This window comes from Mesocricetus auratus, unplaced genomic scaffold (genome assembly GCF_017639785.1).
Source record: "Mesocricetus auratus isolate SY011 unplaced genomic scaffold, BCM_Maur_2.0 Super-Scaffold_100006, whole genome shotgun sequence".
In the NCBI taxonomy this organism is placed as follows: Eukaryota; Metazoa; Chordata; class Mammalia; order Rodentia; family Cricetidae; genus Mesocricetus; species Mesocricetus auratus.
Window position 1 is genome coordinate 61,456,863 of NW_024429190.1, and position 15,958 is coordinate 61,472,820.

The 15,958-nt window shown below is 33.8% G+C and overlaps 1 protein-coding gene across 7 annotated transcripts in view; it reads right to left on the reverse strand.

The window, feature by feature from the left end:
* Window positions 1-1,669: 1,669 nt before the first annotated feature.
* Epha5 (EPH receptor A5) overlaps window positions 1,670-15,958 on the reverse strand; it is a 325,855-nt gene continuing 311,566 nt past the window's right edge. For 6 of the 7 annotated variants that reach the window (XM_005068199.4, XM_005068197.4, XM_005068198.4 and 3 more), the window contains 2 exons: window positions 14,310-14,465; window positions 1,670-6,103 (listed from right to left, as the gene is read on the reverse strand). In XM_005068199.4, coding sequence (XP_005068256.1) covers window positions 5,998-6,103; window positions 14,310-14,465 — 262 coding nt within the window. In that variant the 3' untranslated portion in view covers window positions 1,670-5,997. Of the gene's footprint in view, window positions 6,104-13,640; window positions 14,466-15,958 lie in introns of those variants that run through there. The other variant, XM_013112028.3, reaches the window with a different exon arrangement.

A 15,958-nucleotide genomic window follows, 5' to 3' on the forward strand; every position in this document is an offset into this window, starting at 1 on the left:
GTGGTAATGGAACATTTCTATTTATGGCCATCCTCAGTGACAGGAATTATTTTGGTTTGTGTTACTGCAATGTTGTGCTTTGTTGGTGTACAAGTTTTGGCTGGGAAGAGGAATACTTCTTCCAAAAGACACAATAAACCTATTAAACTGGAAGCCAAATCTTTCCTCTGGATACTTTGGTCTTCTGATACCCTTAAGTGAACAGACTTAGAAAGTAAAGATACTGCTAGAAGAGGTGATTGATCCAGACAACCTGGAGGAAGTTGAACAACTTCTACACAATGGACGTAAAGAGATTACGTCTGAAATGTAGATCCTTTAATGCATATCTCAGTGTTAACATGACCTGTGATTAAAGGCAATGGAAAATTATAGCAAGGTAATCCAGATAGTGTGAAAATTGACCCAGACCTTTTAAAACGTTTTTTTTTTTTTGCATGCCATCCACCATGAATAAATGTTAAAAGTTGTTAGGAATTGGCATTCCACAGAAGACTAATTAAAAGGCTATTATTTATTTGTGTCTTATTCCATGTTGTGAACTGATAGATTGTTCTGTCTTTCCTCTATCAAATACATTTTGGATATGTGTGCTTTGGCAAAAACTGTAGTTATATAACAATGAAACAGTATCTAAAAAGGTTCCAAGTACCTAATTTCTGCTTTTATGTAATGCTATTCCAAAGGGAGGAAAAGATACACTTAATAGATTATGCAAACAAATAAATAGAAATTTGTAAGTTGTTTCAAAAGAAAATAAATTAAAAATATGCTGCTGAGACTGATACTTAGATATGCTTATGGAATAACTAGAACTAGGATAACTTTAATTATATACTGTGGAAATATAAAATTTATTTTTCCTCAGTGATCCCCAATTCTCTCATTAGTTCAGAGAGTCAATAATATGCATCTCAAAGATAAACAAAAATTTCCACTGCACAATTTCTTCTTCATTGAACATTTGATACCACATTACTCCAATTTTGTCAATAGTAAATATATGATAGGGAAAATTGTTTTTAAATAGGATCTTTACTTCTACTGCACATTAAGAACATGATAAGTCTAAATGTCAAGCCACTCTGAGTAACATATAAGAATTAATATTGAAATAGTAAACAAAATCCTAATTATAGGGAATGTTATACATTGGTCTTTCTTGTGATTAGTCTATAAGCATAGTATGTTTTTTTCTGTGGTGAAAATGTACCAACCACATACATGATTTATCCATTGAATAGAGATATTGCTTGCCATTTTAAAATATCACTGTGATATAATACTACAGAAATAAGGAGCCTTTCTTCTTAATCTCCTTCTTATAGCAAATTTCTCTTCTTGCAATGTGATACAGAGATGCCTAGTGATAAGGTGGTCTCAGGATGATGTCATTTACAAAAAAGGCCCCTTTTGTAGATGTTACAAATAGCATATAATTTTCCATTATTTTGTTGTTTTCTATTGTTTTGTTTTACTGTTCTCCTCAAGTGCATTCTGTATTATATTGTTAGCAAGAATGTAGGTTCTACAATCTTAGTTTTTGTGGAATAGGTATGTGATCCTCTTTTTATGTTCATAACTTAGAAGATAAAAAAATCAGAATAAAACTCCTATGTAAAATGCAATAAATTAGAAAACTTAGAAGAGATCACGTAGGACAATCAGATTTTACTATATTCAAAGGGTTTTATTTTCTGAAAAAATATAAAATTTAATATCTTACACTACAAAAACATGTACACAAAGTGAAAGCACACAGAGATGAAGATGGGAACCAATACAAAAATGCTCAGCCTTCTTAGAATTCTCTGTGAGGCAGGGACACAAGATAGCCTGATGCCTACTGAAGAATCGAATAGGCTACACACATGCCTCTCACCTGTCTTAAACTAAGTGATTTTGATAAACATATTAACAAAGGACAGTGTCTGACTTTAGTCTCAGACCTTTAGAAATGCATTGTATATATATATATATTTTTAAATAATTAATTGCAAGGCTACAGTAGTCAGAATATTCACAAATATTTGACAACTCCAACTTAAGTGACTATAGCACCCAGCCTAAAATGATGGGACATATTTACCAACTTTACTTTTTCCAAAACCATCGAAAAAATGAACTTGAGTCCGGTTATTATAAACAGACATTTAAAAAAGAATAGCAGCTTTTTCTAAGTGACAATTACATGGCCATTCTCAATAAGAACATTCAACAATTGATGCATGAAATGACTCATAAATTAATAAGAACTGAAAGACAGTTCTTATCTATTTCTTTCCTGATAGTTTACTATATAATTAACAGCATAATGGAGTTAAAGTATTCAGTGTAACCAGCTGTGCTCTAGTATTGAAAAAAATGATGACTTATTCAAGCTATCAAGTTTTAAATAAAGCTACCATTATGATTCTGTTCATTGGGTCTTTAGTATCACCATCGCCATCGTATTGTCTCTACTTCTTATTTAGACTGAGGTTAAACATCTGGCAAAGTTTAAACAAAGACTATTTATTATCATATTTAATTCTCCCTCCTAATTTTTAGAAAGAAAGAAATGAGAAAGTGGTATTTTCTACTATGGAACATCACATACCTACTAAATCACTAATGCCTGGCTCTCTTTGCCACCTAGTATACCATTACAGCCAAAACACCTTCCAATGGCAAACATTTCTCATTGTGCTTCTGAAAACCCACTTAAACAGACAAACAAACATCTTCATTACAGCCTTTCACTTCCACGTAGAATTCCAAAAGCAGACATGCAAATGCCTAAGTGCTCAACCGACAGCAACAGCTCCACTTTTACATGAGATGTGCAAGTTTTATCTGTTTTATTACATAGTGGTTAGAAATTTTTTTATAAACACAGCTAAGGATGTTTTGCATTATTTGTGACAATTCCAAAATGAATAATTGTAGACACATTTAAGTTTTAATAAAATATGTCTATGTAAGTTGTACAATGATTCTATTACTTTAGAATACTGGGTTGCTTAATAAAACACAGGGACTAAAAACATGCACATTACAGTTTTTAAATGTTGAAGATCAGTATCTTTACATTTTATATATAATTAATACTTTTCAGAGACAGCGATTTTCGTCAGATCGCATACTAGTGAACGGCATGGCTTGATATAAATTATGATTGATAAACATAGTGAGTAAATGACTTTAAACAGAAGCAGTCTGTTCAGAGCAATTCCCTGTTACACCCTCTCACAGTACAACTACATATCACTTTACAAATCAGTTGAGTGTGTGAAGATTAAGGAATCTGGACTTTATTTTGCAAAGTCATTGGGTACAGAAATAAATCCACAGGAAAAGATTCACACCTTCAGAATTTACCAAGTCTAGTGCTGAGTGGCAGACTCAGTACATTTCACGAGAGCAGGGTCTTCTCCCTCTTCCACTTCTCACATTTATAGATGAGATTGGCACTTTTCAATTGGTGACACATTCAATGGTGGACAAATGTTTTAGAAAGTCATTCTTTCCTCTTTGGGAGGCAATGCACGTATAATGTAAAAGTCTATTTCTTCTAAAATCAGATTGACATTCTTTAGAAACTCTCAATCAAATTGAGATATGGAAAAAAGCCGTGTGGCTATTACGATTTCTTTCTGAATTACTTTCCCAATGTAATACTTGAATTGCAAAGGGAAAAATAAATTTGACTCAAATTAATTTTTATTCTGTTGTGAGAAATTTGAAACCATCGCTCCGCCAGCCAGCCATTTATGTATTAGTGACCCACAAATAATCTCTGAACATACAAATTTAGAAAACAATTTAGAATATATTGTTTTTAGGACCATATAGCTGTGGCCTGTACAAGTCCAAAAACATGCTTTTTTAAACCATTTTTTGTTATGAAGTTCTCAAAATGACTTTATCACTTAGATTCAAATAAATTTTCAAAATTGAATAGAGTATACTAAAACTTTCAATTATTTTGTATGATGGAAATTAGTTTTAACGATTTTCTATTTGTTTAAACATATAAATGCATCTTTTGTAAAGATGATATCTGTCACTTTTAACAAGACAATATTAAGCTACTTATCTCAATATTGTCTGTAAATGTCACTAAACCAATAGTGATTTCTTGAATATAATGTGGGTATACAGTGGGTCACACCCTTTGTTATTGTTTTGATCTCTCCTTATTTCTTTAGCAAAAAGATATTTCATCCATTTAAAATGGATGGGGAAGGAAAGAAAGAAGGAGGGAAGGAAGGAAGGAAGGAAGGAAGGAAGGATGGAAGGAAGCCTTTTCCCCAATTGCTTTTCTGTATGGGTTAATATTGTAATGAAACATAAGTTTGCAAGAGCAAGGACTACCACTCACAAAAACACTGACCTCTTTCCTGCAGGTCTCACCTCTCTCACGTGCTTTAACCAATGTAGCACTGAAAGTACTTTAAGTTCTCTGCTCCTTAAATATCACATACCATTCGCCTGGTTTTTTAAGCACATCAACGTAAAATATTGCTTAGGTGACTGTCACTCTCACTTTTTTGAACATTTCAGTAAAGTTCATGAAACCTACCCCAAATGACAACTTTTTGCTGGTGTAGTCTGTAGAACATACTGAAGGACTGTCTTATATTACTTAACAAGTCTAATTTTTAAATATTTTACATTGGTTCTTCAAAGTAGAATTGATGTTATTTAATGAGGGACAAAATGTAAATAAGTTAATAATAAGTTATTAATGAAAAAATGGAAACAAAATTCTGAATAAAAATTTTTTCTTCGTTTTTTTTTACTGCTATCTTAGTATCAAACTTTTATAAATGAGTGACAATGGGAGTGATTAAAATGATGAGCATAAGGGGAGATGTTGAGTGCCCTCTGCCTGGAAACCAACAGAAGCCGGAACACTGAAATCTCTCTCCATCCCACACTAATGTGCCCTTTGTGTCATCTTGGCTCTAGAAACTATGGAACTTAGAAGGTTGAATTTCAGAGAAGGGTGTAAGATTAATGGATGGAAATGCTTTGTCAGAAATAGTAGGAAGTGTTTGCAAAAATCCAAAGGGAATTTCATCTTAGACACATGAGCTCTCTAAATAAACTAATGAGTTGCTTTCAAAATGAGAGAAAGAGACATCAACTTGAGATGGATTTTGGTCTATGGATTCCTATTTCTCATATTCATATTACACTCTATAATACCCTTTCCTGTACGCTGCCAAAATTAAAACACCATCAAAAGTGCAAGCAGAACAATATTGTATTACACACACACACACACACACACACACACACACACACAAGTACAAGTTTAGTCAGTTCCTGGCATATTGCAAACTATACAGTGTATAAACATTCATTACTCAATAGTCTGTAGAAGAGCAACTACAAGTAAATTATATACACAGAAAAATAAATATCCACCCTGCATTGAACTTTTTCTTGACCAAGCAACATGTTTATATACTATTTTCTATAATTTAACAACATATAATTGCATTTTAAATTACAAACTGTTTTTAAGGAGTAATCTAATCATATTGCTCTTCAATACACTCATGTAGACAGTTAAGACTTGAAGTAAATGTCAATGAAATGCAGCTTTTCTTAGCCCACACATGGCTTCAAAGTTTTCCTTTCAAGTAGATCCCTGCAAGTTTTGAAAGTGGTTGCCTTAACAGTCTATAAAGATGATGTGTCTTTATATATTTCATGTACATGATTCTGTGGACGTAATTGGGCAGGATTTATTTAACATTTTACTATAGGATGTTTATCCTCATGTTTTCACTTTTGTTTCCATTTGTTTCATGAAAAAATGAAGACACCAAGAGGAAGATCTGGAGATTTTAGTAAAACATTGATTACAAATTCAGTGGTGAGACAAATGCCTCAAAAGGTTTCAAAACCAATCCTTTCCCTTTTCCCCTACAATTGTTAAAATAAATCTCAGGGCTGTTTACAAAGTGCAGAGCTGTTCACTTGAAGAAGTGACACCTGTGGGGGTTACACTGGCACCATCCCATTTACCAGCTGCACCTTCATCTCTTGAAGGCTGTTCATGATCTTCTTCTGGTGCCCGACCAGAGTCACTCCCAGGCGCCTCAAATCCCTGCATGAAGAAAGCACACGTTGGATGTATGTATTGATTCAGTTTGTAGCACACCTCAATATTTCACGCTGGCAAAGGGGGGAAATGTTTTGCAGGAGTTAGTCACAAAATGGTGACAAGTTTAGATAGTCAAATAACATGTTCACATTTATTCCTGTGGGTGAAAACCATAATTTAAATGGTACATAGTGGTGAAAAATGAATGTTTATATCTTACCAATAAATTTTAAAATCCATGGCTATAGTTGCATTGAACAGTATTGAAATGTTACCCTAAAACAGCATCAAACAGTATTTTTGCTAAAAGAAGTATGAACTGTAACTTAAAGTATTACACCTTATCAGTGAAAGACTGATCTCTTTAAGAGTCTCATTTATCTCATGCAGTCATCATACATAAGAGGCAGCTTTACATAATAAACATTATAGCAGTGCCTTTATAACAATGTTTTCTGTCATTTGTTACTTTGGATTCAAAGTGCCAAAGTTTTATCATTCACAAAAATCACACACCAGCTTTTGATTTCTTTTGACATTTAGAGAAATGTGAAGACTATACACTTTCAAAATAGCTTCACCCTTGATTCTTTTCCTGTGTTGCAAAAATAATCTGATTATTCAAAAGAAATCTTAAACTGTTATTTTTCTAAGCTCAAAATATCTTATAGAGCTGAAAAAAACAAGCATATACATTCTAAATGCTATTTTATTGACTTTCAAAGGAAATCATTCCATGAAAGGATGTTTGGAAGAATACAATCAATCCACATATTTGGAAAATCATATTAACTAATTCAAATGAAAATTAACACACCTCATAATTGTAACTGACAAATATGTGTGGCATATTAAAATTCTTTAGGAAGTCACCTTGCTAAAAGCATTAGTCTAATAATTTCCATTATTTTTGCACTCAGTGTCTCAATTTAAATTTTCTTAGCTATGAGATGGGATTGACGACAATGGCAAGATCGTGATAGGTAAAATAAAGTAATCTCAGGTAACATAAAGATATCTCTTATCAAAAAGGCTGAGCTCCTTGGCTCCAACCTCATCAGCCCGGGAATGATTTTTCTACTCAGATAACATCATACTTCTTAGCTTCTTTATGGTTTCTGGATTTCTTATGAGAGTTTCAGAAAATGAGAAACAACCGAAACACTATTGGTACTCATGACAGTCATATATTTCTTTCTTACAATGTAAGTACTAAACATTAACTACAGAATCTCAGCAAACAATATAAAAATAATAAATGCTGATATGGTTTGCAAGAGAATCATCAACAAACCATAGATTCAGTAACAATCTACTTGGAAACAAAGTCTCTATTGTTATCACAGTAATAGTTAATTGAAGATTAAAGTACAAATAAAACATTTGGTTGTCTTTCTTTTCAAATAAACTGGCATCCTCAGGCTTATCATTGGCTAGAGCAGTCTATGCCATTAGAGGGCTACTCTATTTATTGTAGGTTTCTTAACAGCCTTCTTGACTTCTGCTGAAGATATTAGATGATAATGAGAGACACTTCATGATTATAGGGACAAAATTCTTCCAACAGTAATGAATTTCTAATGGAAACACTCACCATACTGAAAAGCACATCCTTAAATGTTAGAATACCCAATAATACTTACTAATCATCAAGTTTCTCAGTACTAGAAAAGTTTTTATTGGCAACACAATATTTAAAATTTTTTTACTTTATGGATAAAGAGCCACAGATTTGGGAAATATAAATCATTCAGCTGCACAACACATCAGTAGGCAACTGAGGTATAACTAAAACCAGACACCAAACTTTGAAACCCACACTTTAATTTCTCATCATTTTTATGGCTGATTTTGAAAAAAATCACATTAAATACAAAAATAATCTCTGGTTTAAAAAAAGGGAACAACAAATACATAATTGAATATGGAAAATAACCAAAAGAACAGAAAGTTTTGTTGTTGTTTTGAATAAACTTGTATCATAAATCTACATTTCAACATAGTTCCCATTTTTGGGCAATTCTGATCATTCTATATGTTTCATAAAAAATTGTGTAAAGTGAATATTTATGAGTGGTTACTAGCAAAGTATAGAGCACAGACAGGATCAAAAGGACTAAATTTTGAGCTCAGAAATAATCAAAATATAACTTAAAAAATAAACTGAGATAAGAACTTATACTTTAAAATGGATGTTTGTCATATGCACTGTAAAAACCTAAGTGATACTTCTAAGTCCTGAGGCCATCTCCTTATTTAAGTAACATATATATTTAAGTTACATACTTCATATTTACTCATGTAATCATTAGAAATAACTTTTAAAGAATAACTATGACATTTTCTCTTACTGACTTAAAACCCCAGAACTACTGGCTTCTACTTTGGACTTCTCCCGTGTAACACTTTGAGTTGCATGTACGTTTGTGCCACATTCTGACTCTTGGCTACAATGACATTGAATCATTAGTTTGACTTATGTTTTTATATGTGTAGCTTTGCTAATGCTGCTGTGATTATAATTTATTTCTCCAAAAATTAACTAATCACAAAAGGATCTAAACAGTTGGTATACTGAGTTTGTTATGTTAAAAAGGAATGTTTTGAAGAATTGAATTTGATTACTAAATACAGGAACATAGTTTGTGTTTATGGGGTCAAATTTAATTTCTCTTCTTAAATAATTGAATTAAAGTTATATACCAAAATACTTGACTAGAAGCTTTCACACAGCCGGGTGTTGGTGGCGCACGCGTTTAATCCCAGCACTCAGGAGGCAGAGGCAGGAGGATCTCTGTGAGTTCGAGGCCAGCCTGGTCTACAAAGTGAGTTCCAGGACAGCTTCCAAAACCACAGAGAAACCCTGTCTCGAAAAACCAAAAAAAAAAAAAAAAAAAAGAAGAAACTTTCACACAGATTTTAAGTTATATTTGTCCGAATCTTTTTAGTTAAAAACACATAAAATAACTTTTCAGTATCAGCTTATTTTCTGATGTTCCCTGCACACACTGGTATATGGCCAGAACAATGAACTTTTCTCTCATCATCTTTTGTCCTCTCTCTTCCTCTTAACTACTTCCTCTTATTTCTTTTTTTCTATAAGAAAAATCCCTACCCTGGATGAAATGACAGACTCTGGAGATCCACCGTGGAGAGCTACACCCTTCCTGGGGATCAGAGTGGAGATTGGGTAGGGTACTGGGGGACCTGGTGGGGAGGGCAGGCGAGGAGAGGAGGGTGAGGAAGCTGGGCTTGCCATGTGAAACAAGCTTGTTTCTAACTTAAATAAAAAAAAGAAAAAGAAAACTACAAAAATGAAGCATTACATCTTAAACATTTTTATAAATGGTGTACATTTTTATACAATTCTGAGGTATTTGTTTAAATCTGATTTGTTACTTTAGGAGCTATAAAAGTGATATACAGAGAAAAATCAGTATACTTTTATGCTTATCATAGAAATATCCATAATATCCTTTTAAGTGGAAATGAGAGAGAACAAATATTTTTTTTTTGGTTTTACGAGACAGGGTTTCTCTGTATTGTTTTGGAGGCTGTAGGTCCAGCCTCAAACTCACAGAGATCCGCCTGCCTCTGCCTCCTGAGTGCTGGGATTAAAGGCATGTGCCACCACTATCCGGCTGAGAATAAGTATTTTTGTAACTTTCCTCAGACAATGTCTTGGAGATTTAGGTTGGTACAATATAAAATTATCTGAAACTTGAATATCTATCTTCTAATTCTGTCAAGTGCATTAAAACATTGTAAGTATTTTCATCTCACACATTCGGATATTTTCAAAAGTTTCTTTTATGTGTGTTTTCCTTTGGGAATACTTACATGCATATGTGAATGTGTGCACACCTATACACATGTATTCCTGTGCTTGTATATGTGGTGTATGCATGCGAGGGCTCAACTGTGTAGACATATGAGGATACCAGAATCTGCTGATATCTGTGTGTCTTCCTAAACTGCCTCTCTAACTTATTCACATCCATTTATTCATTCATTTACTGAAACAGGGTCCACCACTGAACCTACAACTTGCTGCTGTAGATAGACTGATCAGTGAGTACTCTGGGATTAGTCTGTCTTTGACCCCAAGAAATGGCTTTAAAAGTACATTATGCCATACCTGGCTTTTAAGTGGATCTTAGCTATTTGAATTTATGATAGCTCAGAAAGTACTTTACCCAGTAAGCAATCTCCCAAATACAACAGTTTCTATTGTACTGTCTCCTACATGTACAAAGTGAATAGATTCATAACTCTAGTTACATTGTCTGTGACAATGACATGAATTCACTCCTGTACAGTGAATTTTAGAAAGAAACAATTTCTATGGTGATGGATATAGCTTTTATTCTTGTATTTTACTGTGCATCTAAGACATGTCATGCCTTCATAGTTTTATATGTATCCACTTTATAAACATTACACTAATTGCATTATGACCACCTGTAATCTCAATAATACTTGAGGCTGTTTTTAGTGCTGATATATCACCCATAAGCTTGCATAGCCAACAATGATGAGAACATAGAAGACTAAATTATGTTGACAAGACATTACATGTTTTAGATCTGTATGTAATGTGGTTCTGTTGCTGGGATTACATTTCAACATCTTTTCAGAAATTATTTCATGATAAAAAGTAATGAATATTATTCTTAATATACTGTGATGCTGAAGTAGCAGAATAAGCTAAAGAATAAAAAGTACCTGACATATATGGAACCACCCTCTTCATTATTCATCATACGATGCAATTGTGTATGTGTGTGTGTGTGTGTGTGTGTGTGTGTGTGTGTGTGTGAGAGAGAGGGGGGGGACAGAAAAAGGGAGAAATATACCTCTTTGCTCATTTTCTGTTGTGCTTTTCATATGTTTTAGCATTATTTGTAGACTTAAACCACATCACCACTAATTGGCTGGTAGAAGGGACATGAAAAAGTAATGAATATTCACTCAACCTAATAAAATTTTGGTTTAATCAGTTTTATAATGTAGTTATATACTGTCACATTTCCTGGATTTAAAAAAAAAGAATAGTCACTTATTAGATACTGTGCAAGGTAAATATCTTTATCAAGAGAATATTAATCGTTTTGTAGAGTTCAGACCTTGTTAAAAAAAACACACTCAGAATATTAGCTTAATTACATAGACCACAGAGAATAGGGAGCTCTCCTATGCGTGCTTTGAGAACACACTAAATTATGTGTAATGATTTTTGCCACAGGTTAATGAAGCTATTTGAGTTATTCGGCACAAATTTGGGTTCCAGATTTAGGAAACTGTTGCTTTAGTGTCTTAAGACACCATCTTTATGACTGTTACAGGAATCTATTCAGCTTACAGAAAAATGTTATAATATTTAAATTCACTGAATTTTGCTCATTTTACGAATAACCAAGGTTTTACAGCACTGGCCTGAAAAGAAATATACAAATTAGCTTTGTTTATGCCTCTACTTGAAATCTTTGGCTTCAATTTACCACTTGCCTCCAGCTCACAATTTCCCCTGTCAACAGTAACTCACTGCACTCGTACATGATAGTAGAGTCTTACCATTTCTTCTCCAACAATTATTTAAATATGATTGATGTATACAGACATAATAGCATTGATTGAGAAAAGCTATTCTTATTGAATATGCCTTACTTCAAAACACACAAACTCTTCATTTTTATTCTTCATATGTGTACTGGCAAATAGTTTAAAACCAAAATAGCCATTATTAAGGTAGTTTTTAACCAATAGTTATAATTATAAGAACTGTTTCCTAGTTATATTTCTAAACTTAATATACACCCATATTTGTCAATCAGTAAAACACATCTTTAATGTATAGTACTTTGTGCATTTGCTTTTTTGGTTGATGTAACATTTTTTTCCTAAACATTTACATAGCTATGAATACGTCAGTCCCTTATTAGCTTCTAGGAAAAATATCGTGTTATGTTACTATAATCTTTCATAGGATTCATACAATTAATATTTAGATAATGGGTGATAACTAGGTATGCAAGTGTAATATCAGGGTGTTCCAGAGATGTTCCTGATTTGTGATGACCCCATTTTTAGGAGTGTTACTTCTCAGCATAGGACAGTTTTATTTTTCCTCTGTTAAGGAAAAAACTGGACAAATTACTTTTTTTTAAATCTGTGATCAAGGAAGCAACTGATGAGTCCTTGTTTTGTATTTAAGTTAAAATAATATTTTGATAAACAAAGTCTACTAAGTAGAAACACTGTGGTCAGAAAGAGTCACACTAAACAACAGAAATTACTCCTGATAATGTCTAGCTCTCAAAAAAATCAGCTTGTCTGGAGATAGAGTTAGCATGCCAAATTCCCAGTAACGATTATGGTAAAGACTATGGATCCCAGGAATTCAAAGCAATTTACATAAGTTAACAGTCTTTGTCTTTCCTTTTCTGTTTTCCAGTAAACGAATTGAAAGGTAAATTGAAAGAGGCAATTTAAGAAAGGAACAATTATAAGGAGATAGAAGAGTTGCTCAGGTTGTGAGAAACTACCTCACAATACTAAACAGAGTTTAAGAGGTTACAGAAATAAATAGGAAAGAATTTTAAGAAATAAGAAAAAGTAAAACCATGCTACAATAATATTACACTACTCATAGCTCTACTATTGTGATGTCCCCAGGAAATAAAATAATTCACAGGAAGAAGATAACATTCACACCACTATAAAAAAGAAAAAAAAGTATGATCATATATTCTCTTAATAAAAACAGAGACTTTGTTTAATGCAAATACTTTTATTATGTATTTACAGGTAATCTGACATTGGGTAGAAGAAATACCTACAGTATCATTTTAATATAAAATGACAAAATGACTTTAATAAATTAAAATGACCATTTTTACTGAAAAATTAAATAGTAATTATGTAAAAATAGTTTAAATCATCAGGAATACTTTTTAGTATACTTTTTTAACTATAGCACAAATGAGTTTCTTGAGCATCAAAGAAATAATGGGTAAAACATTCATGTCTTCAAGATGTGATTTAGTAGTAGCTGTGAGAATGGATTAAGTAACCTAAGAAAGCAAGCCAAGTGGTTATAGTGTAATGTATGTTTAGTTATCAGTATGAAGGAAGACAGTGCTGGGACTGTGATATTAATCCATAGTAAGTAATGGTACCCTGTTACCTTTCGTGGGGATGAGCAATGAATTCAATGAATCAAGGATGTCAGAAGGATATATAGGGATATCTAAGAACTGTTCAGTATCGATATTACATGAAGGGATGAAGTTCAGACAGTGGTATAGTGACTTAGAGCATTCTAACATTTTAAAATCCTTATAACAACATTTTAAGCTTTAAATTTGCAGGTCATTTGAAGTCAGTTATCATGACTTCACAGGTTAAAACATTATTAATTTAGATGTAATCTAGATGGAACCACAATAAAACAATTAATTTTTACAAATAACAATTAGGCTAAAACAATTACACATAAAGAGTATATAATAAAGTACAAATGACTTACAACCTTAAGGAATTTAATATTTAGCTCTAGTAATTTTTATTTAATAGGATTTCATAAATTGTCTCTTAAACGTGCAAACAGAAAAGGGCACAATTGGTTCCACTGAGATTGTACCAAACAACAGCAAATCGGAGGCAGGATCTAACATATCGCCAGACTTCAAGAATATAAGTTGCACCATGTAGATATTAAACGAGATTCCTGCCAGAGAAACTTTGTTTAAGCTATTCCCTGGGTATTGACTGCAGAAAGTTGTCATTTAGGAAGATGTTCTTTCAGTTTTTGTGTTTGTCTTTTGTTATACAGGACTAACCACCAATTGTGCTTACAGTTTGTTTTGTATTTACATTCATATAACATAAGTACCAGTATAAAAACTTCATCAAGAAAACATCTTTTTCCATAACACAAAGTACCAGTACTTTGCCAAGGAGTTGTAATTCCAATTATCCAAATACTCAAATGCTGTTTGCTTGGTATACAAGAAGTGAAGATACTGGTCACAAGTAGCATGAACCATGCAGCTGTTAACAATACAGGCTAAAAAAGATGAGGCTTCTTTGAAATCTGCCACATATAGACATAGCTTAACTGTTTTCCCTCGAATGCATCCACTCTGGTGTGTGAATATACTTTTCTTGCCCCAGAAGTTAGGTAAAAATGATCAGAAAAATTACTCACTCCAAGGTCACCTGAGCCACAGCGTCCATTGAACTGTATCCATTTTCCATGAAAATCTCTGTGTACCGGCCCATCTTGATTGCTTCCAGCCATTCACCCACTGATCTGTAGGCTCCAGACCCCAGAGAACCATGCTCAGCCAACAAAGTAGATACTCTAAAACACGCAAAACCCAAATATTAGAATTAACAAGCCGATCCCTTTTGATTTGTAATTATAATATTTAGTCACATTCAAAGAATCTCTGAAACAAAAATTAAATTATGGGGAAAATATACAACTGCATGAATAATAGACAATTCAAAATGTAAGTGGGAAGAAAGAGAAATACGTTTTTGACTTTTATTGTATACTATGAATGTTGACTAATAATAGGCAATTTAGAAAGTTTTCTGTGAAAAAAGATATTTAAGTTTTCATTGCTCATTTAATGCTGTCTAAATATATTCATTTAGTGAAGTTAAATCTCCAGCTAATGTTTCATATGCAACCATAGACTTGTTTTGAGTTTCCATGTTTCTTTTTTTGTTTTGTTTTGTTTTCTTTTATTTTTTATTACATTGTTTTAGAAAAGAGCTTGCTTTACATGTCAATATCAGTTCCCTCTCCCTTCCCTCCTCCCGCACCCCCCACCATACCCCCCAGCCTCACATCCTATCCCCACTTCCTTCCACATAGGGGATATCCACAGAATGTCATTTCACTCAGGGCAGAGTCCAGGCCCTATCCCAAGTGTCTAGGCTGAGAGAATATCTCTTTGTGTTATGGATCCACAAAGTCCATTTGTATGCCAGGAGGGATAAACACTGATCTACTGCCCAGGGCCCATAGTTTGTCAAGGTCTCCTCACTGACTCTCATGCAGAGGGGGTCTGGATCAGTCCCATGCTGGCCTCCTAGCTGTAGGTCTAGAGTCCATGAGCTCCCCCTTGTTCAGGCCAGCTGTCTCTGCTTGTTTGCCAGCTCATTCTTTGCCCATTTGCTTATCACTCCTCTCTCTCTGTCACTGGGTTCCAGGCAATCAGCTCAGTGTTTAACTGTGGGTGTTTGCCTCTGCTTCCGTCAGTCACTGGATGAAGGTTCTAGGATGGCATATAAGGTAATCGTCAAGTTCATTATCAGGAATGGGCATTTAGTATAGTCTGTCCACTATTGCTTAGCTTGCCACTGGGTGTCACCCTTGTAGATTGCTAGAGGTCTCAATGGTGCCAGATCTCTCCTTAAAACTATGACTCCCTCTATTATATTTCTCACCCTGCTCTTCCCCTATTCTATCCACAACTCAACCTTCCTGTTCCCCCATGACCTGCTCTCTCCTCCTCTTATCCGCCTCTCTTCTTCCCAGCTCCCATTACCCACCACCCCATGCTGTGTGTTCCCAATCTGTTCAGGAGTTCTTGCTTCATTCCTCTTCTCTGGGGTACCATGCATATCTCTCTTAGGTTCTTTCCTGTTTCCCAGACTCTCTGACGGTGGAATTGCAGACTGGCACTCCTCTGATCAATGTCTAAAAATCCAAATATGAGTGCATACCATGTTTGTCTTTTTGTGACTGGGCTACCTCACTCAGGATTGTTTCTTCTAGTACCATCCATTTGCCTGCAAATTTCAAGATTCCATTTTTTCCACTAAGTAGTACTCCATTATGTA